Below are 21,451 nucleotides of genomic sequence, written 5' to 3'. Positions count from 1 at the left end.
TAATAGAGAAAGACAAGATAATTTTAAATCAAATATATTGCGCAATACGATGTTTTGTATGTTGAAACTATATTTTTTAACAGTTGCAACACTAAAGCCAAAGACAATCACCGTTTTTTTTAAGTGTAGTGTTTGTTTGTCGATGCTGCCTCGTTTCAGTCGTTTCGTGTGTGTCGCCATTTTGTTGGTCCATACTCCATGGTATTATTGAGTGGTGAAAAAGAAGTTACTGTATTTAAAACCCCGCGTTCTATGTGTATCGTCTAAAATGTCCAAACGACGAATCGAAGTCATGGACCCCTTCATTAAAAAGAAAAGGTTAGTAGCACATTTATTTTTCCTGTGCCATGCTCGATTTATCACTGTTTTTTCTTTTTTCGCATGTTTCAAAAGAAATGCTTAGTCCTCAAAACAATCATATTGTTTCTATTTTGAGAGGCTACTTACTTGAAATAGGTAACTTAAAACGTTAGTCCTTGGTTTTGTTTTGGCATCGTCTCTAGGTTTTGGTGGCAGCTTGACTTTTTTACCGGTTGTCTCTAAATCGATCCAACGATATGTATAAATTTGCATAAAACACTTTCCTCAAGTGTTTTTTCAACAAATCAGTTATATTTTTATAACAAAGGCCTAAATCGTTTGGTTCCTCTTCTCGCAGTGATATGCATGAAAGGTACTTTCTTCATATTTATGATTATGGTGTATAGTTGGTTTTTTTAGCATTAGAAAGAAGGTAAGCGATCTTGACAAGTATTTTAATTGAAAAACGCTTTTTGGAAATCAGTAACTATTGTTTATGAAAGCAGAAGAATATAAATGATCGTATTAGATTCATAATTGTTACATATTTCCCGTGACTTATTTTTAAAACGTGTTTTTCAATTAAAAGACACATCAAGATCGTTTACCTTTTTTCTAATGCTAAAAGAAACAAACTGTAGGTATGTAGGTGTAACATGTTCATAATTAAATTCCTTTGGATTTTTATTGATGTCATTAATTATCCTTACCAATTTATAGCTAGCAGTTTGTTTGACTTTTTTCCATAGTTACAGCTTTTTATGTTACATTCAATTTGATTTGCTTCACATTTTGAAATTACATATGTACTTTATTTCGATTTGCAAATTTGCATCACCAAATAAACTAATACTGGTTACCATATGAAAAATAAAAATATTTTTTTTAATGTGGTTTTGAAGTAGTGACATTGCTAGATTTTTTTTTCAGAATACATAATTATTATTCTCTTTATTCAATTAGGGTCTTAGGTTAGGGTTTTACAATGTGAGTATAAAAGTAAAATATAAAAACACTTACAAAACATAACAAAAATATATAAACACATTATAAAAAACCTAACCTAGGGTGCCGCCGGCAGCGGGGCAGGGTCCAAGCTGCCGGTGGTCAGGGCCGCAGAGTGAGGAATCGACGTACTATTATTATTATTCTCTTTATTCAATTAGGGTCTTAGGTTAGGGTTTTACAATGTGAGTATAAAAGTAAAATATAAAAACACTTACAAAACATAACAAAAATATATAAACACATTATAAAAAACCTAACCTAGGGTGCCGCCGGCAGCGGGGCAGGGTCCAAGCTGCCGGTGGTCAGGGCCGCAGAGTGAGGAATCGACGTATTATACGCGCCGTGTCCAAAATTACCGCCTTCCGCCTTATTATTATTATTATTATATAATTATAGGCGAGCAGCTATTTAGCTGATGAGCCTATGTCACACAGTGTCCAGTACTATATAGTTCAAAGTTTGTAAAGTCATATCACATCACTAAGTAACATCGTCTATCTTATTGTTTAAAAGCCACTTGTCCAATCTGTTTTTAAACACATTGACCGAAGGAGCAGTCACAACACTATCCGGTAAACGGTTCCAAGCCACCACGACACGGTTGGACAAGGAATGATATGCAGCTTTAGTAGTAGTGGGAGTGCGAACAATTCTTAGGCTGTGACCTCGGGTCTCGCGGCTGATAGTTCTCATATTGATTAATTCGTGAATGTCAGGGAGGTTGTAACAGTGGGTAACAATCTTAAAACACTCGATGAGGTCTCCTCTCGCTCTCCTGGCTTTGAGTGTGGGCAGTTTTAGTACTTTTAGCCTTTCTTCATAAGGTAGGCGTTTCAGCTTAAAAGGAATCTTGGTGGCTCTTCGCTGCGCATTCTCTAGAAGGTCAATGTCTTTGACAAAATAAGGATTCCATACTTGGAAAGCATATTCAAGCAAGGGGCGGACATATGTTTTGTAAATTTTGATAAAAACTTTAACAGATATGCATTGAAATGAGTGTTTTATAACATACAAGAACGAATTTGCCTTTTTGACTATGTTATTTATGTGCTCACCCCACTTCAGGTTATTTGTAACTGTCACACCGAGATCCTTTTGAGACGTCACCGCTGCAATTGGAGTGTTTCCTATCATGTATTGGACCATAGGATTTTTTTTACCGAGGTGCAGGACTGCGCATTTGTTAACATTCAATTTCAATATCCACTGCGAGGTCCACTCCGTTAACCGATCCAAGTCAGCTTGCAATTAGTATAAATAAATAATGGGGACATCTTACACAGATGAACCTAGCCTCAAACTAAGCATAGTTTGTACTACTAGGTGGCAATATAAACATACTTATATAGATAAATACATACTTATATACATAGAAAACACCCATGACTCAGGAACAGATATCTGTGTTCATCATCACAGAAATAAATTACCGGAATTCAAACCCAGGACCATCTGCTTAGCAGGCAGGGTCACTACCCACTAGGCCAGACCGGTCATCAGAATAGACCGTACAACTTGCTTAGATATAAAATTTATTACATACTTCATATCAAAAATCTGAAATATGCTAATGAATGTTTCAGAGAGGAGAAGGCGGCTGCAGCGGCCGCTAAAGGGGAGAAGGGGGAGAGTTCAGACAGTGGGGCTACACTGGGCTCTGCCATGCCACCTACTGCCACCAGCACGCCAGGAGTCAATCCGCTTACAGGTAACTTAGTAACATTCTATCCTCCTAAGGGCTTGTCCAGAAATCATGTGATCATATTTGGCCTATTTTTGACGCCCCCTCCCCCTTGGTGATTTTAACGCAATTTCTTAAAGGGTTGACAATGGCAAGTAACACCTCTGGAGTTGCAGGCGTCCATAGGCTATGGTGACTGCTAACATCAGGCGGGACGTATGCTTGTTTGCCACCGACATGGTATTAAAAAAACCCAAAGTAAAAGTAAACTGGTAGGTGGTTATAATACAAATTATTAAGTCTTCAAAATCCTAAAATTAAGAGAATTTCTTTTTTAAATGGCAAAATGTTAAGACGCCGCTCCAATACTATTGCGGCTCTATGCGACGTAAGCGCCATCCGCCATAAGGTACCTTCTCCCATGGAATATCACATATCATTATTTCATAACTTTCTGGAAAATTTTGTACTTATGATGCAATGAAAATAAATGATTTTTATTGGTTTTACTGGTTTTATCCATCATCATCAGATGATGGATGACACAATATTTTATGTATAAAATAAATATATGAAGTTTAATGTCACACACACACAAAACATACAATCTTGGACTCTGGTTCGAAGGGAAAACTTCAATCAAACACCTTGTTTAATTATCAACAGAAGTATGTTTAATCTGGCTCCACACAAATCATCTCTTCATACAAAAATTAGTTAAATATCTTATGTATTCTACGATAGCCAATTTCTAGTTCTAGAAATAAAAAGCGACATTGAATTCTATAAAGTCTAATTAAGACTAAAGGCAATTAAGCTCCATTTTCCAACAAATTCTTTTTCGTCAGGTCTCCCGCACTCGCAGCGCTACCACGAGCTCCTTCGGCGCCGCCTCGGCCTCCCTGTGTGGGAGTACAAAAACGACTTCATGAGACTCCTCAACACGCACCAGTGCGTCGTACTCGTCGGCGAAACCGGCTCCGGCAAGACCACGCAAATACCACAGTGGAGCGTTGAGTTCGCTGCTGTCACTGCTGGCAAATCTAAGGGAGTCGCTTGCACCCAACCTAGGAGAGTAGCCGCTATGTCTGTAGCCCAGCGAGTCGCTGAAGAAATGGATGTGGTTCTCGGTCAGCAAGTTGGTTACAGCATCCGTTTCGAAGACTGCTCCGGACCACACACCTTACTCAAATACATGACAGATGGTATGTTGTTGCGAGAAGCCATGTCAGACCCTATGTTAGATCAATACAGAGTGATTCTTCTTGATGAAGCTCACGAAAGGACGCTGGCTACAGATATATTGATGGGTGTGCTGAAGGAGGTTATCAAACAGCGCACAGATTTGAAGCTAGTTATCATGTCTGCCACGTTAGACGCTGGTAAATTCCAGCAGTACTTCGACAATGCTCCGCTCATGAATGTACCGGGTCGTACTCATCCTGTAGAGATATTCTACACACCGCAGCCTGAACGAGACTATCTAGAAGCAGCCATTCGTACTGTAGTCCAAATTCATATATGCGAAGAGATCGCTGGTGATATACTTCTTTTCCTAACTGGCCAAGAAGAAATAGAAGACGCTTGTAAGCGAATTAAAAGAGAAATAGACAATTTAGGACCAGATGCTGGAGAGTTAAAATGTATACCGCTATATTCAACCTTGCCACCGAATCTGCAGCAGAGAATCTTTGAACCAGCGCCTCCGAACAGGTCAAATGGAGCGATAGGACGGAAGGTGGTTGTGTCGACCAATATTGCTGAGACTTCGCTGACCATTGATGGAGTGGTGTTCGTGATTGACCCAGGATTTGCAAAACAGAAGGTGTATAATCCTCGCATCAGAGTGGAGTCGCTATTGGTGTCTCCAATTAGTAAGGTAAGAAGCATCACCTACTCACTGTTACCATTATTATTATTTATTATTATTGTGGTGTTGTGGGCCTTTGAGTGTCGCATCGACCAGCATTGATCTATTGTGACGGCCCTTTAAAGTTCATTACTAATGCCCGTTGCATCCAGAAAGTTCCAGATTCTTTGGGCCGTAATGTTCTGTACCTCATAGGGTTGCACTACGTGTCGCCCTAGGTAGGTACTTCTTTTTGACATTAGTGGTCCACAAGAGCAGAGAATGTGCATTGCAGTCTCCTCTGACTCCTGACAGAACCTGCATGTCGCATCTTGTTTCTTCCCAATTTGAAACATATGTTTATTCAACTTACAGTGTCCAGTCAGTATTCTGGTCACCGCGCAGGTTTTGTGCCTTTTGAGTCCTAAAAGCTCCTTAGCAGTTCTGCTGTTGAACCCTTTGATTAGAGCTTTCGAGTGTTCTTGTCCTTTAACGAACTTCCACCACTCGGTTGCTCTCGTTTTTTCTAACTTGCTGAGCAGAGAATATGCATCCCGTTTTGTGATTCCACAGAACGGTTCTGGGCCGACCAGGGGTGTGTCTGCGCCCTTTCTAGCATGTTCGTCCGCTTCTTCGTTTCCGTTAATGTCGGAGTGCCCTGGTACCCATCTAAGTGTGACCTTGTTGGAGTTAGCCAGTGCATTTAGGTTTGTTTTACAGTTCTGGACTAGTTTTGAGTTTGACTCAAGGGATTCTAGTGCCAGCAGAGCAGCCTGGCTGTCTGAGTTGATGTAGATATGCTGGTGTCTTAGGTTTCTATCCAGGTTGATCTCCGCGCATTTGTTGATGGCGAAGACTTCTGCCTGGAAGATTGAGGCCTGTGTGCCCATGCTGACGCTAGCTCTGAGCTTAGGTCTCTCACCATAGATCCCACATCCTACATCATTGCCTTTTTTGGAACCATCTGTATACCAAACGTGGCTTCCCTCTTCGACGTACATTTGGTTGTTGGTCCATTTGTCTCTAGGAGGTATTTCTACTGTGTACAGTTTGGTGAGATGACATTCGGTGTGCGTGTCATCAGTGGGCATGCTAAGGGTTCTATTTGCAAAGACCCAGGCCTTTAGATTGGCTAATGCCTGAGAGCGCCATTTTGGCCTGTTTAGCGTGCATATTCTGTAGACGCACTGCTTGGCCTCCTTTTGCACCTGCAGGTGGAGTGGTATGATGTCTAGCAGTGCATCTAGGGCCGCTCCCGGTGTCGAGGAGAAGGCGCCTGTTGCTGTTAAACAAGCCGTGCGTTGCAGGCTGTTTAGAGTGTCTATTGCTGTCTTTTGGTTGGTTTTGTTACACCAGACTGCGGAGGCGTAGGTGACAATTGGCCTCACTACCGCTGTGTATAACCACATAGCAATTTTGGGTCTTAAGCCCCATCTTGCTCCTGCCATTCGACAGCATGACCACATGGCCATTTTCGCTTTTTGCATAATGTTTCTCAGGTGAGGGTTCCAAGTTAACTTTTGGTCAAAAGTGACCCCTAGATACTTGACCTCTTCCGAGAACGGTATTATTTGTCCATTAAGTCTTGGTTTTATTAGTTTATCGAGCTTCGGTTTCCTTGTGAATGGTACTATTACAGTCTTGCTCGGATTAATGGACAAGTCATTTTCTCTACACCATTTGAATATTGTGTTTAGAGCTCCTTGCATTAGGTTGGATATGGTGCTGAGGCAAGGGCCTTTGACGATAACTACAAGGTCGTCGGCATATCCTTGTGTGTCAAAGTCTTGGCCTGACATGATTGCAAGAAGTTGGTCCACCGCTAGGGTCCATAATAGTGGGGATAGAACGCCTCCTTGTGGGCACCCTCTAGTGGTATAAAACTGTTACCATAGAGAAATATAGTAAGAATAGAGTGCTCACTCCATACATCAGTTTTGGTACCAAAACGACTATTATTTTCGCAGTCGACATCTAGCATCGAGTAGCGGAAATATCAGTACCGCTACTCGATATTAGAATACTAGAATTCTCTAGTGTCATGGGTGTTTTCTATGTATGTATTTATCTATATAAGTATGTATATCGTCGCCTAGCACCCATAGTACAAGCTTTGCTTAGTTTGGGGCTAGGTTGATCTGTATAAGATGTCCCTAATATTTATTTACTAGCTTTTTCCCGCGACTCCGTCAGCGTGGTATTACTAATTTACGTAGGTAGCTATTATTTTATTCAATCTGCGTTGTGTTGAGATTGAATCCCCATACAATCTTCAACCCCCCTTTTCATCCCCGTAAAGGGTGATTGCTAGAATGAAAATACCCTTTGTCCTTCCCCCGCCGGTGCTAAACCGCGCGGACGGGACAGTTCCTATTGACAAAGTTTGTTGTGCAGTTGTTGTTCAGGCGCCATACAAAATTCCACCCCTTTAAGAGATGATTTCTGGGATAAAACTATCCTATGTCCTTCCTCGGGGCACAAACAATCTCTATACCAAATTTCATCTAAATCGGTTCAGCTATTAATATTATTAGTATGGATATGGATTTATTATTGCTCTAACATTCTAACATTAGTATTTAAGTCCTGTTACTAACACTTGTATGGGTCTTGCCTGAAATAAATGATTATTTAATTTAATTTAATTATTTATAATATAACTGTTTCTGTGCAGGCGTCGGCCCAGCAGCGCGCCGGACGCGCCGGCCGCACCCGGCCCGGCAAGTGCTTCCGGCTCTACACGGAGAAGGCCTACAAGAACGAGATGCAGGACAACACATATCCGGAGATCTTGAGGTGACTGGGGTGGTAGTAGCGGGGGCTATATTTACCTACCTAGCTTTTGCCAGCGAAAAATGCCAAATTTCATACAATACCGCACTCGTAAAGTAAGCGGAGGCCTGGCTGTGTCAAAATGATGGGAGATTCCCGGCGTAGAATGATGTCAAATAGTATCCTTAGTCGAACTGGAACTCAAACCTTCTTACCACCAAATTTTGGTTGCTATGACCGAGCCTTGAAACAAAACTATTCGGTATTCACCAGTTTTTAGGGTTCCGTACCTAAAGGGTAAAACGGGACCCTATTACTAAGACTCCGCTGTCCGTCCGTCCGTCCGTCTGTCACTAGGCTGTATCTCACGAACCGTGAAAGCTAGACAGTTGAAATTTTCACAGATAATGTATTTCTGTTGCCGCTATAACAACAAATACTAAAAACAGAATAAAATAAAGATTTAAGTGGGGCTCCCATAAAACAAACGTGATTTTTGACAGAAGTTAAGCAACGTCGGGCGGGGTCAGTACTTGGATGGGTGACCGTTTTTATAGGTAATGGTACGGAACCCTTCGTGTGCGAGTCCGACTCGCACTTGACCGGTTTTTTTGTAAACATCGTAAAGAAACCTACGAATGGTTGACTGGTAGAGAATGCCTTATGGCATTAAGTCCACCTTTTGTACTATAAGGTTTTTCTTTTGTGCAATAAAGATTAAATAAATAAATAATATTTATAAAGATTAATTAAAAATAATATGGTTTATAATGAATGACCATCATGTGTTAGATAACAATTACTGGACTCTGGGGACTGGCCTAAACCCTCTTATGTACAATAAGAGCCCTGTGCCCAACAATGGGACATCATAAACTGGTGATTAATTACTATTTTCGACATAATCACATAACAATAAGGGGGGACAACAAAATGTTTTGTAAAAATTATAAATAACAATGATATAACATGATAAAAATAAAATTATAGCAATCTCGAATTGATGTTGCGTCTAAAAAGAATAGAATACTTTCACTTGATCCAAAATTATGTCTGTAACATAAAGTATTTTGTTTAATTACTTTAATTTAATTTTAGGCTCTATTCTTTTTAGTACCACTTATTAACACCAGTTGCACAAACATTATATTTCCCCCCCTTAACCCAACTGTCATAGGAGGGTTGTGTTTACCGAGCGTTATTTATTTATTACTCAAACAAGTGACACAGCATTACAGTAAAAACCAAGGCACTGTCAAACTACAAAACTAGAATACAAGATAAACAAATAAAATTACAAATAAAAACAATTGACGAATTCAATGTTAGATTTGGGCAGGCGTGGCTCACTCCGCGATTTCGTCGCTTTGCTACAGGTAGCTAAAAGTACATCCGTTCCACACCAATATTGGTGGCTAGCCATAAGCCGCGCGTGGCGCTGGCGCCACCTAGCGGCCATATCTGTCCTGATCGCAACAGACGCGCTTTGTTAGACAGTGAGTCTTCTGTACCTAGTACTATTATTTATTCTGTGATTTGGGCGACGACATAACAGCGTGGGTCCGTGGCGTCGTCTGACTACTCTAACTTGGTGTACTCGTAGGGTTCGGCAGGTTGCCCCGGAACCGCCGAAACACCACACCCTTCTGGCAGAAGTCCGCGCTTGCAGAAGTGCACATAGTGACGCGACTGTAGCTGGCGCCCCCTACGCAGAGTTTCGCGTAGTATTCCCTATTATACTAAAAAATATATATATACAATGTATCTGATATCATTTGTCTCAGTTGTGATAGTAATATGAGGTATATTCTTCTGGTGTAAAATTACATTACGCGTAAAAACTTTACTTTCCTAATGATTTACACTGATTTTTACAAGCTTTTATTTAACTTGTAATGTACCTATGTATCATATGTATGTAAATATGTAACTATGTTTGTACGGGTCAAATCTTGCATGCTAAATTTGACCCACTTTCCGACTTCCAATGAAGCTGAAAATTTGCATAAATATGTAAGTTGAATGACAATGCAATATTATGGTACCATCGAGCTGATCTGATGATGGAGACAGGAGGTGGCCATAAGAACTCTGTGATAAAACAACGCAACCTAATTGTGGTAATACTCATCGAATGGTCTCGATGAGTATTAGTTGACTGTGCAAAGAAAAGTACAGTCAACGATAAAAGCTTGTACCGAAAATGTAATTTTTGCCAAAAACTTATTATTATCGCTAATGAATGTCCGTGCAACTGGTGTACACGTATAGTATGGTGCAGCGAACTAATGCCACCCGCATTGCCCGTTGCAGATCGAACTTAGGGTCTGTAGTTTTGCAGTTGAAAAAGCTGGGCATAGACGACCTGGTGCATTTTGACTTCATGGACCCGCCGGCCCCGGAGACCCTTATGAGGGCATTGGAGCTCCTCAACTATCTGGCCGCTTTAGGTGAGTTTTCTATTCCAAACCTTAGATTATATAATATAATCATTCTTACGATCAGATACTTTCATAGAAAAAAACGAATATTAAGCCATATCCAGAGGCCGTGAGTTCAAGTCTCACCCAAGACAGTAATTTTTCCACTTTTAAATTTATTCTGAGTCTAAATTTATTTATTCTTTGAATATTAAGCGTTTTAGAAACTACACTATTCTATTCTACACAACTTCGCAATGGAACAAAATGCTTTATTTAAATCGAAATACGGGGCCATCCATTAATTACATCACACGTTTAGGGGGAGGGAGGGTTTCAACAAAATGTAACATGTGACAAGGGGTAGGGGGGAGTCACAAACTTTGTGACGTCACTTTAACTACATCAGGCGGCGTAGCACGGTCGCGTTTTTATCCCTTGTCACCATGCCTGTCACGTTCTAACAAGTACGTAAGTGCGAAAGGGACGCGCATAGTCATAGACGATAAAAATGGAACCGTGCTGCGCCCACAGTAACCGAAAACATATTTTTTTTAAATTCGCTGTACAGGTTAATAACGGGTTTTAAACGATAACCGTTTTTATTCGTTTAATTTTCTTTCGTAATCGGTTTTGTGTTATAAAATTAACCTAGAAATTCGCGTGACATAATTAATGGATGACACCCCTACAGGGTAAATTTTCATGGCCATACTGAAAGTTTCTGGATTCTGATATATGAGATATCTTATTATTTCTAAGTGGCCAGTCCAGGAATTTTCAGTATGCCCTAAGTATCACAGTAATTTTTGCGTAATGTACTTGAAACTGTATGTGTTGCTTCCACAGCCTTCTGTCCAACGGGTTTTACGACTTAAATCATCAACGATTTGCTGACAACTTCGAGCCCGTACGACATTCTGTGACGAGCGTTCGCGTTTGCGTTATGTCTATTTTTGTATGGGATTTTGAACCGCGCGCGGATGTTTTGAAAACTCAAAATCTCATATAAAATGAGACTTAACGCAAACGCGTCGTCACGTCACGGTATCGAATGAAATTTACAGAGTACAGAGTTATATTCCGTTAGTTTATCGTCGGCAGGGATAAATAATAGTGATCGTGAACCTTATTTCAACGTGATAGGGTCTGCCAATGGTCGCTGTGTTATACCAAAGAGAATTTGAAAGAGATAGTTACTGTCATGGTAAATTATGTAGCTACAGTACATTTACTGCCATCTTTGACAGAAGATTAAAACTGTTAAACGCCATTTGACTTTGATCCTTATTCTTTCACTGATATATGTTAACTTGTTAAAAATTAATATTAACGCCATCTACTCGAGAGTAGGCTGAAAGTTATGGCGCCATCGCTCGAACAGATTGCACCATACCTTTGGCCTAGTGTCGAGTAGATGGCGTTAATATTAATATTTAACAAGTTAACACATATCAGTGAAAGAATAAGGATCAAAGTCAAATGGCGTTCCAACAGTTTTAACACATTCAATACCACTAAGTGCTACGGGTTACGCTCGTAGCGCGTAGCCACGGTTTCGTCGTATGTAGCGCGTAGTCGCTACGAACAGTGTACCCGACAGTCGGGTTCTTGGTGTTGAATGTGTTAATCTTCTGTCGAAAGATGGCTGTAAATTTACAGTGGCTACATAATTTACTTTGACAATCCGCCTCTAGACACTCTATTTTCTTTGGTTATACTGTCAATATTTTGTTAACTATAATGCAGGCAAAAGATATTTAACATGGTGATGATGTGTTTTCAGATGACGACGGCAACCTGACAGACCTCGGCGCGGTGATGGCGGAGTTCCCCCTCGACCCCCAACTGGCTAAAATGCTGATCGCGAGCTGCAACCACAACTGCTCCAACGAGATCCTCTCCATCACAGCCATGCTGTCGGGTGAGTCCGGAGCCTGTAGTCATATAGCAACCTGACAGACCTTGGTGATGGCGGAGTTCCCCCTCGACCCCCAACTGGCTAAAATGCTAATCGCGAGCTGCAACCACAACTGCTCCAACGAGATCCTCTCCATCACAGCCATGCTGTCGGGTGAGTCCGGAGCCTGTAGTCATATAGCAACCTGACAGACCTCGGTGATGGCGGAGTTCCCCCTCGACCCCCAACTAGCTAAAATGCTGATCGCGAGCTGCAACCACAACTGCTCCAACGAGATCCTCTCCATCACAGCCATGCTGTCGGGTGAGTCCGGAGCCTGTAGTCATATAGCAACCTGACAGACCTCGGTGATGGCGGAGTTCCCCCTCGACCCCCAACTAGCTAAAATGCTGATCGCGAGCTGCAACCACAACTGTTCCAACGAGATCCTCTCCATCACTGCCATGCTGTCGGGTGAGTCCGGAGCCTGTAGTCATATAGCAACCTGACAGACCTCGGTGATGGCGGAGTTCCCCCTCGACCCCCAACTAGCTAAAATGCTGATCGCGAGCTGCAACCACAACTGCTCCAACGAGATCCTCTCCATCACAGCCATGCTGTCGGGTGAGTCCGGAGCCTGTAGTCATATAGCAACCTGACAGACCTCGGTGATGGCGGAGTTCCCCCTCGACCCCCAACTAGCTAAAATGCTGATCGCGAGCTGCAACCACAACTGTTCCAACGAGATCCTCTCCATCACAGCCATGCTGTCGGGTGAGTCCGGAGCCTGTAGTCATATAGCAACCTGACAGACCTCGGTGATGGCGGAGTTCCCCCTCGACCCCCAACTAGCTAAAATGCTGATCGCGAGCTGCAACCACAACTGCTCCAACGAGATCCTCTCCATCACAGCCATGCTGTCGGGTGAGTCCGGAGCCTGTAGTCATATAGCAACCTGACAGACCTCGGTGATGGCGGAGTTCCCCCTCGACCCCCAACTGGCTAAAATGCTGATCGCGAGCTGCAACCACAACTGCTCCAACGAGATCCTCTCCATCACTGCCATGCTGTCTGGTAAGTAATGTTAGAGTGAAAACAACATACAGTCAGCGGCAGAAGTTGCTATGCGGGCGAGGTGTTCGCCGCGAGCGCGTATCGCCCTCGCTGCGCTCTCGCTTCGCTTCCAACTCGCTCGCAAACCGCTAGTGTGGCCGCGCTCTTAACAATAAAGTCGCGCCAAGATCATTTTGAACACCTCGCCCGCATAGCAACTATTGCTGCTGACTACATCAATGACATCATTAATCCTTGAAGTCCCGCAGATGATGTATCGCGTCGGCAGAATAATTGGGTGTATACTGTATTTTTCGGAAATCGTTCCAAGTCGTGATTTCTCCCATTTGCAATTTTTACACTATAGCTTCCTTTCCCGAAAGCATTCGTATATTTTCTTATCATACACCTTATAAAACAAAGTCCCCTGCCCCGTCTGTCTGTTTGTGTATATGTATGTTCGTGATAAACTCAAAAACTACTGAACGGATTTTTATGCGGTTTTCACCTGTCAATAAAGTGATTCTTGAGGAAGGTTAATTTATATGTATAATTTGTTACGGCTGTGTAACCCTTGCGGGGCCGGGGCGAGTCGTTAGTCATATTTATTTTTCAACTAGCGACCCGCCCGCTTCGCATGGGTGGAACTTTATTTTATAAGGTGTAGTCATAGCTTAATTATTTTCTTGACGAACCATTTTAGGCCGTTTTTTACCTTTTTCTAGAGAATCGTTAAATCCTGGCACATAACTACCTTCAAAAGAAGATTATTTATATTTAATTTGTATGTTACAGTGCCCCAATGCTTCGTGAGGCCGAACGAGGCGCGGAAGGCCGCGGACGAGGCCAAGATGCGCTTCGCACACATCGACGGCGACCACCTCACGCTCCTCAACGTCTACCACGCCTTCAAGCAGAGTCAGTGGCATACTCATAATCCTACCTTTAAACGAGCAATATATACCAATATTATAAATGCGAAAGTGTGTCTGTCTGTCTTTCTGTCTGTCTGTTACCTCTTCACGCTTAAACCGCTAAAAGGATATAGTTTAAATTTGGCATAGAGATAGTTTGAAATTAGTGAAATGCCTGTTAATTTGTGTAAGGATATTATGCTGAACGTTATTGCTATTAGATTTTACCCAGGCGCTATATTTACTCTAACTGCTGGTACTAATTCCACGCAGACGAAGTCGCGGGTAAAAGCTAGTAGGGAATATTACGCAAAACTCTGCGTAGGGGGCGCCACTACCACTATCCATCACAATCTGGGGGTCTACCGCGAAACAAGAAAATCAAAATTTCGTTTGCTAACCTCTATCACTCTTGCGTATTCGAGCGGTAAAGAGGCAGATAACTAAATTTCGATTTTCGCGTTTTCCGGTAGGCCCTTGTTAACAAACCGCCTTGATGCATCGATGTCATATTTTATTGTCTGTGAAAACTTGTCAAAAACAGTTTAAGGCACAGTATGTATAAGGTGGCAAGTGTTTCTGACGTCCGACTTTCAATCCGGAGGTCGCGGGTTCAAATCCTAGCTCGTACCAATGAGTTTTTCGGAACTTTACGAAATATCATTTTGATATTTACCACTAGCTTTTCGGTGAAGGAAAACATCGTGAGGAAACCTGCATACATACGCGAAGAAATTCAAAGGTGTATGTGAAGTCGCCAGCCCGCATTGTGCCAGCGTGGGGACTATAGCCCAATCCCTCATGCTTGAGAGGAGGCCTGTGCCCAGCAGTGGGACGTATATAGGCTAAATTATTATTATTTATAAACGGCCTCCTAGCCTAGTCGGTAGTGACCGGTAGTCGGTAGTGGTAGTGACGAAGCAGGAGGTCCCGGGTTCGAATCCTGGCAAGGGCATTTATTTGTGTTCATCACAAATATCTGTTCCTGAGTTATGGATGTTTTCTATGTATATAAGTATTTATATATTTATATATATGTGTATATTATATATAATATCTGGGAGACCAAGCTTTTCTCGGAAAACGTACAAAAACTTAAAAATGCGCGTTTACCCAGAGATGAGACGCCTAGATCGATTTATCGCCCCCGAAAACCCCATATAGCAAACTTCATTTAAATCGTTAGAGCCGTTTCAGAGATCCCCGAAATATATATTAAATATACAAGAATTGCTCGTTTAAAGTTATAAGACATCGTCGTCTAGTAACCACAACACAAGCCTTATTGAGCTTACTGTGGGACTAGGCCGATCTGTGTAATATTGTCCTATAATAATATTTATTTTTATTTGCAGACATGGAAGACCCGCACTGGTGCTATGACAACTTCATCAACTACCGGTCGCTGAAATCAGGAGACAACGTGCGCCAACAGCTCTCCAGGATTATGGATAGGTACGCTAGAACATAACATAACAAACTAATCTAAGTATATTCACAGAATAAAATAATAGTACTAGGTACAGAAGACTCACTCTCTAACAAAACGCGTCTGTTACGATCAGCACAGATATGGCCGCTAGGTGGCGACAGCGCCACGCGCGGCTTATGGCTAGCCACCAAAATTGGTGTGGAACGGATATACTTGTAGCTTCCTGTTGCAAAGCGACGAAATCGCGGAGTGAGTCACATCTGGTATAGTCAGGGGTTCGAAACTCCTCTCTTCGGGCAAACTCGGCTCCGTTCGGCTCAGCATTGCTCCAAGCAATTATTAGGGTTGACACAACTGACCCTAGTTCTGTAGAAAGCGACCAACTTTTTATTTTTGGCAAAGTGACTTACACCCTAACTCAGTGGCTTTGGTCGCTTTCTGCATTGATGATAAAATCGAGTTAGTCGTTTTCTGCATAACTACGGTCAACTTAACGTCCCTTTGCCAAATAGCCGAAAGGTATAGTGACATATTTAAGAAAGGGACAGCATGATTCGACCCTGAACCGCTGTCAAACTTCGGTTTTGTAGGAAGTTTCCTTTCTGTACGGTAGTACTATTATTTATTCTGTGGTATAGGTTTTAAAACATATAGGAATGTTAAAAAACCTTTTATTTTTAGTCGGTTTTAAAATATTTTAAGAATTAGCCTTTCCTACAGGAATGATGTCAAAGAGATATTAATTAAAAATTCATATTAATTAATAACTCATCGAGTACCTACAATCAGCGTCATAAGGTATCTACCACCCTGGAAAACCAAATACATAGATATAATTATGTATCTCTACCAAGTTTCATACTTTTGAACGCGAACTTCAAAAGTATGAAACTTGACTATGACAACGTTACCTCATAGAGCCGTACAGCGCCATCTACTTAAGCTGCCAAGTTTGTAGAATAAGATATTTTTTACGAGCAATGGGGCTATTCATAAATTACGTCATTTCAAATTTAGGGGGTGGGGGGGTCTGGACATCGGATGACGGTAGCATGAAGTAGGAGGAAATGGGGTCATTTGAAGCATGATTTTTGGATGATTATATGGGGGGGGGGGTCAAAAATCGTCAAAAATCGATGACGTAATTTATGGACAGCCCCAATGAGCATTAAAAAAATACCTATAGGTACCTAAGTAATGCTAATTTAGTATTATTAATTTTCAGGTTTAATTTGAAGAGGACTAGCACAGAGTTCACAAGCAAAGACTACTACATTAACATAAGGAAAGCGCTCGTCAATGGTTTCTTCATGCAGGTAACTATACCAAAGACATATGTAACTTCGTATAAGACGAATAAAGTCTAAGGAAAAAACGTGCCTCGGAATTCAAGTAAAAGTCATTCTCGAATAGATGCCGCACACACCTTTAGCCTATCCTCGGCTAGATGGCGTGACGACACCGTTTCATATTTAACAATTTTAACACATAGATATCAGTGAATGAACATGGATCAAAATGATATAAAAATAATAAAATCATTTACCCATATATATACATTTTTTGATAACTTTATACGTTTTCATTTTGAGTTTTAGTCGTGTGTCGATAGATGGCAGTAAATTTACAGTGACTACAAAATTTACAATGACAGGACCCCTCTATACTATCTATTCTTTTTGACTATACTTACCTATTTTTGATTATTTCGGTTCGTAAAATACATTCCGGTGCATGTGACACTAAACTCAAAATACACTAATTATCAAATACTACCAATATTGAAAAAAACTATTCTCATAACGAATGAAACGCAAATGAACTTGTTGCCAAAATTAACCGTTCTCCATTTGCAGTTTCCCCAATATGGGCCAATTCCAAATGGACTGAAGCTCATAAATACCGATACACAGAAGGCTCTTTTCCCAAAATACCCTAAATTTTAAATGTGGAAGTATCAGAACACCTAATTTCCATAATGATTGATTCTCAAAACGGTTTTGAGTTTAGTGGCGCATGCACCGGAAAGGTAAGATAATGGAAACAAACAAAAATGTAAGGCACACGGAATGGGTTTGGCCACTGTCAAAGGTTTACATAGATGGCGCCATCATAGCTTGCCCGTTTCTCTAGTTGAGTTCTATGAGATTTGGCTTAACGGGCGGGCATCCAGGGCATAATATTCTATTAAAAAAACAAGAATTTGACACAATTCTAGGGATTGACAGGGCAAGCTATGCTGGCGCCATCTGCTAAATACTTCGACCGGCCACCCCCATTGATTTTCGAACATTCTCAAGTGATTTGGAATAATTTAGTATCATGCAGAAACGTCTGCGAACGATGCTATTAAGCTTAAGAAGTATAACACTCTTTCGGTAGATGTCGCTAGGGTCTCCCTAAGGCTCGTTTATGGTGGAAATATTCGCTGTATTGGGTAAGGTCTTGGTAGATCAGATGGAAGAGCGTAAGCCTCCCGGGCGAAAACTCGTATAGTGGCTATGTATGATGAATCCTCGTGGACGTCAGCTGCCTTCTTTGGTGGGTTGAGGAATAGCAGCCACCGAAACACGTATAAAAATCAATTAACACATTCGACACCGCGTACCCGACTCTCGGGCACTCGTAAACTTTACTCAGATGCCGGCATACCCGCTAGTCGGGCAAGAGCTATAAACCTACACGCGACGCCGAAGTGCCCGATAGGCGGGCAAGCATTGCATCTTCACTACCTCAGGGCTGCCACTGCCACTAACAGAAAAAATTGTAAGTCTTCTGATTATTATGTGGTCTAAAAGTTGGTACAGTTGATATATTTTATTACTTCACTTTGTATTTTTATTTACTTTACCTAATGCGATTACAAAATAAAAATTCTTATTAGTTAGTTACGTGAAATTGCATACACGGGTATGTATCAATAGGAGTTAGAATTAGGAGAAGAACAAAACGGGGAGCCTAAACAGATGAGACAGCAGATTTAATTTTTTTATTTTCAGATTTTTTTTTTTACTTATACGAAAGTTACTTGGCACAGCCCTGAGCGTCCGCCGCTTGCCCGACTAGCGGGTTCGCGGCGTGCGGCATTGAGTTGCACGTCGTTGCCCGACTAGCGAGTACTGTCGGTTTCTGGGGTATTGTTTGCAATTTTGCCTGGTTGCGAAAGTGTTAAGTCATCGCCTCCCGCTTGATACTTTGTCAGATGATGGTTTAGATGCTATTGTGAATAAAAAATATCGTCAGCCGGTTGTATCGCGGTGGAAAGAACGTCAGCTGGTGACATGCACTTGTATGGCGATGACTGACGATATATGCTTCTGGCCCGCGGTCTACATGATGATATATTTGTCTGAACGATTTGTTACAGGTGGCACACTTAGAGCGCACGGGGCACTACCTCACCGTGAAGGACAACCAGATAGTTCAGCTGCACCCCTCCACGTGCCTCGACCACAAGCCGGACTGGGTCATCTACAACGAGTTCGTGCTCACCACCAAGAACTACATCAGAACAGTCACCGACATCAAACGTGAGTACTGACGTACAGAAAAGGACAGATAGTACAGCTGCACCCCTCCACGTGCCTCGACCACAAGCCGGACTGGGTCATCTACAACGAGTTCGTGCTCACCACCAAGAACTACATCAGAACAGCCACCGACATCAAACGTGAGTACTGACGTACAGAGAAGGACAGATAGTACAGCTGCACCCCTCAACGTGCCTCGACCACAAGCCGGACTGGGTCATCTACAACGAGTTCGTGCTCACCACCAAGAACTACATCAGAACAGTCACCGACATCAAACGTGAGTACTGACGTACAGAGAAGGACAGATAGTACAGCTGCACCCCTCAACGTGCCTCGACCACAAGCCGGACTGGGTCATCTACAACGAGTTCGTGCTCACCACCAAGAACTACATCAGAACAGTCACCGACATCAAACGTGAGTACTGACAGTACAGAGAGGACAACCAGGGGGCTGACAATTTTACACAGAGTGGCCTAGTCCCACAGTAAGCTCAATAAGGCTTGAGTTGTGGGTACTAAACGACGATGTATTTAATATAGACGGTCAAGCAAATCTTGTCAGTAGAAAAAGGCGCGAAATTAAAATTTTCTATGAGACGATATCTCTTCGCGCCTACATTTTTCAAATTTGCCGCCTTTTTCTACTGACAAGATCCGCTTGACCAAGTATATCCACATATATAAAAAAACTTATATACATAGAAAACATGATATCTCGGGAACAAATATTTGTGATGAATACACATAAATGCCCTTACCAGGATTCAAACCTGGGACCTTCTGCTTCGTAGGCAGGGTCACTACCGACTAGCCTAGGTATAAATAATCGAAATTTGGATGACCCCTTATACAGGACTTATAACTAACAATATTATTTTCTTTTCCAGCCGAATGGCTCCTAAAGATAGCTCCGCAGTACTACGAGCTAAACAATTTCCCCGTCTGCGAAGCCCGAAGGCAGCTGGAGCTGCTGCAGGCAAGGTTGGACTCCAAGCCCTACCAAGAGGGGTTCTAGGTTAAGCTGGACCTAGTTATAATCTAGACCTTAATACACTGACACTGCGAGTGGCCCAAGATGCCTTTGAGATAAAAAAAATAAGTTTAGTTCTACAAATCTATTAACATTCAGTTGTTCTCGAAGACAACATTATAACATAAGAAGAAGAAATACATTTATTTTAACGCCACAACATAGTACATGTAAAAAAGAAAGGCATGCAGACATAAAAGACATTTGGACGCTAAAATAGGATCCCCACTCAGCATAATGCCGCGGCAAACCGTGGGCAAATAAGGCACTAAAGATGGATTGCATAATTAGGGGTCATCCATTAATTACATCACAAGTTTAGGGGGAGGGAGGGGGTCAAGAAAATGTGACATGTTGTGACAAGGGGGAGGCGGGAGTCACAAACTTTGTGACGTCACTTTAACTTCATCAGTAACCGAAAATTTATTTAAATTATTTTATTTGCTATACAGTTAAATAACAAGTTTTTGAAACGATATTCGTTTTTATTCGTTTAATTTTATTTTTTAATCAGTTTTGGGTTATAAAATTACTAATATTTCTTTTGCCAAAAATATTTTGATAAAATATTAAATGAATATTTGCCGATTTCGTTGAAGAAATGTGACGTCACAACAGGGGGGAGGGGTTTGCCAAATGTGACCAATTGTGACAAGGAGGGGGGGAGGGGTAACAAAACCTAGAAATTCGTGTGACGTAATTAATGGATGACCCCTTAATTAATTATTATCCATCGTATTTTCACGGAAACTTACGAACGTGTCTTGCTATTTCAGTCAGTCTCGGTGGAAAAAGTACTGAGGTTGACTGAACTAGCGTGACAAATACGAAGGTTTCCGAGAAAATACGATGGAAAACAATTATGAACATCTGTATCAACAAATTGACGTAAATAATTTGGTAGATTTTCGGAATTAGATTCCATAAAGAATTAAAAACCGAATAATATTTGCAGCACATTGCCTATGCAATATTTTGTCTTAGTTTACCAAGGATATTTTGTCATGAATCTATTTAAGAATTATTTTTGTTGGACAGTAGAATGAAAAAAGATATGCAATTGCATATAATTTATCCGTCTTTTAAACTATGATAAATATTTTCGTCATAAATTATAGAAAATAATCTTATGTTGAAAATATATTGTAAGGCGAACATTACTGTAGGTTTTAATAAAATATGTCAGTCCCATGTTTATGTAAATTACATTCTGTATGTGATTTTGATTATTAGAAATTATTTGTAATTCGTTATAAATGTTGTAACGCATTTAAAAATGGCAAAATATTTTTTTCAGCCTTAGAACATCTGTCATTTAAAAAGTGTCGATAGATGTGCTGAAAATAAAGAAAGCTTGTGATGATGTTGGCGTGTGAGCCATAAGAAAATAAATGGGTTTTAATATGAAAAGCTTACACTTTAAATATTAAAAATAACTAAAAGACCACTCGTGATGTTTTTCGTGTATAGCACGCTAGGCTAGTAGGCGTTAGATATTTGTCAACTATATTGCATTTGAGATCACCAAACCGCACTGGGTCTACGTGGAGCCCTTTG

The 21,451-nt window shown here is 41.3% G+C and overlaps 1 protein-coding gene across 1 annotated transcript; it reads left to right on the top strand.

The window, feature by feature from the left end:
* Positions 1-158: 158 nt before the first annotated feature.
* Positions 159-20,189, top strand: LOC134803430 (putative pre-mRNA-splicing factor ATP-dependent RNA helicase PRP1). Its single transcript, XM_063776249.1, has 11 exons — positions 159-318; positions 2,892-3,016; positions 3,838-4,868; positions 7,513-7,634; positions 9,924-10,060; positions 11,817-11,954; positions 13,779-13,901; positions 15,253-15,352; positions 16,555-16,645; positions 18,697-18,859; positions 19,752-20,189. Exons 1-11 carry the CDS (start codon positions 269-271, stop codon positions 19,877-19,879), a joined length of 2,208 nt encoding a protein of 735 aa, XP_063632319.1. The 5' UTR covers positions 159-268; the 3' UTR covers positions 19,880-20,189.
* The last annotated feature ends 1,262 nt before the right edge of the window (positions 20,190-21,451 follow it).

The sequence above is a fragment of the Cydia splendana genome, chromosome 26, assembly GCF_910591565.1.
Source record: "Cydia splendana chromosome 26, ilCydSple1.2, whole genome shotgun sequence".
NCBI lineage: Eukaryota > Metazoa > Arthropoda > Insecta > Lepidoptera > Tortricidae > Cydia > Cydia splendana.
This window is presented reverse-complemented; position numbering and strand designations above follow the sequence as displayed.

Coding starts and splice junctions, on each gene's coding strand:
- LOC134803430 (XM_063776249.1), top strand. CDS start 269: ATGTCCAAACGACGAATCGAAGTCATGGACCCCTTCATTAAAAAGAAA. Junction 319..2,891: donor CCCTTCATTAAAAAGAAAAG/GTTAGTAGCACA, acceptor TGAATGTTTCAG/AGAGGAGAAGGCGGCTGCAG. Junction 10,061..11,816: donor CAACTATCTGGCCGCTTTAG/GTGAGTTTTCTA, acceptor ATGTGTTTTCAG/ATGACGACGGCAACCTGACA.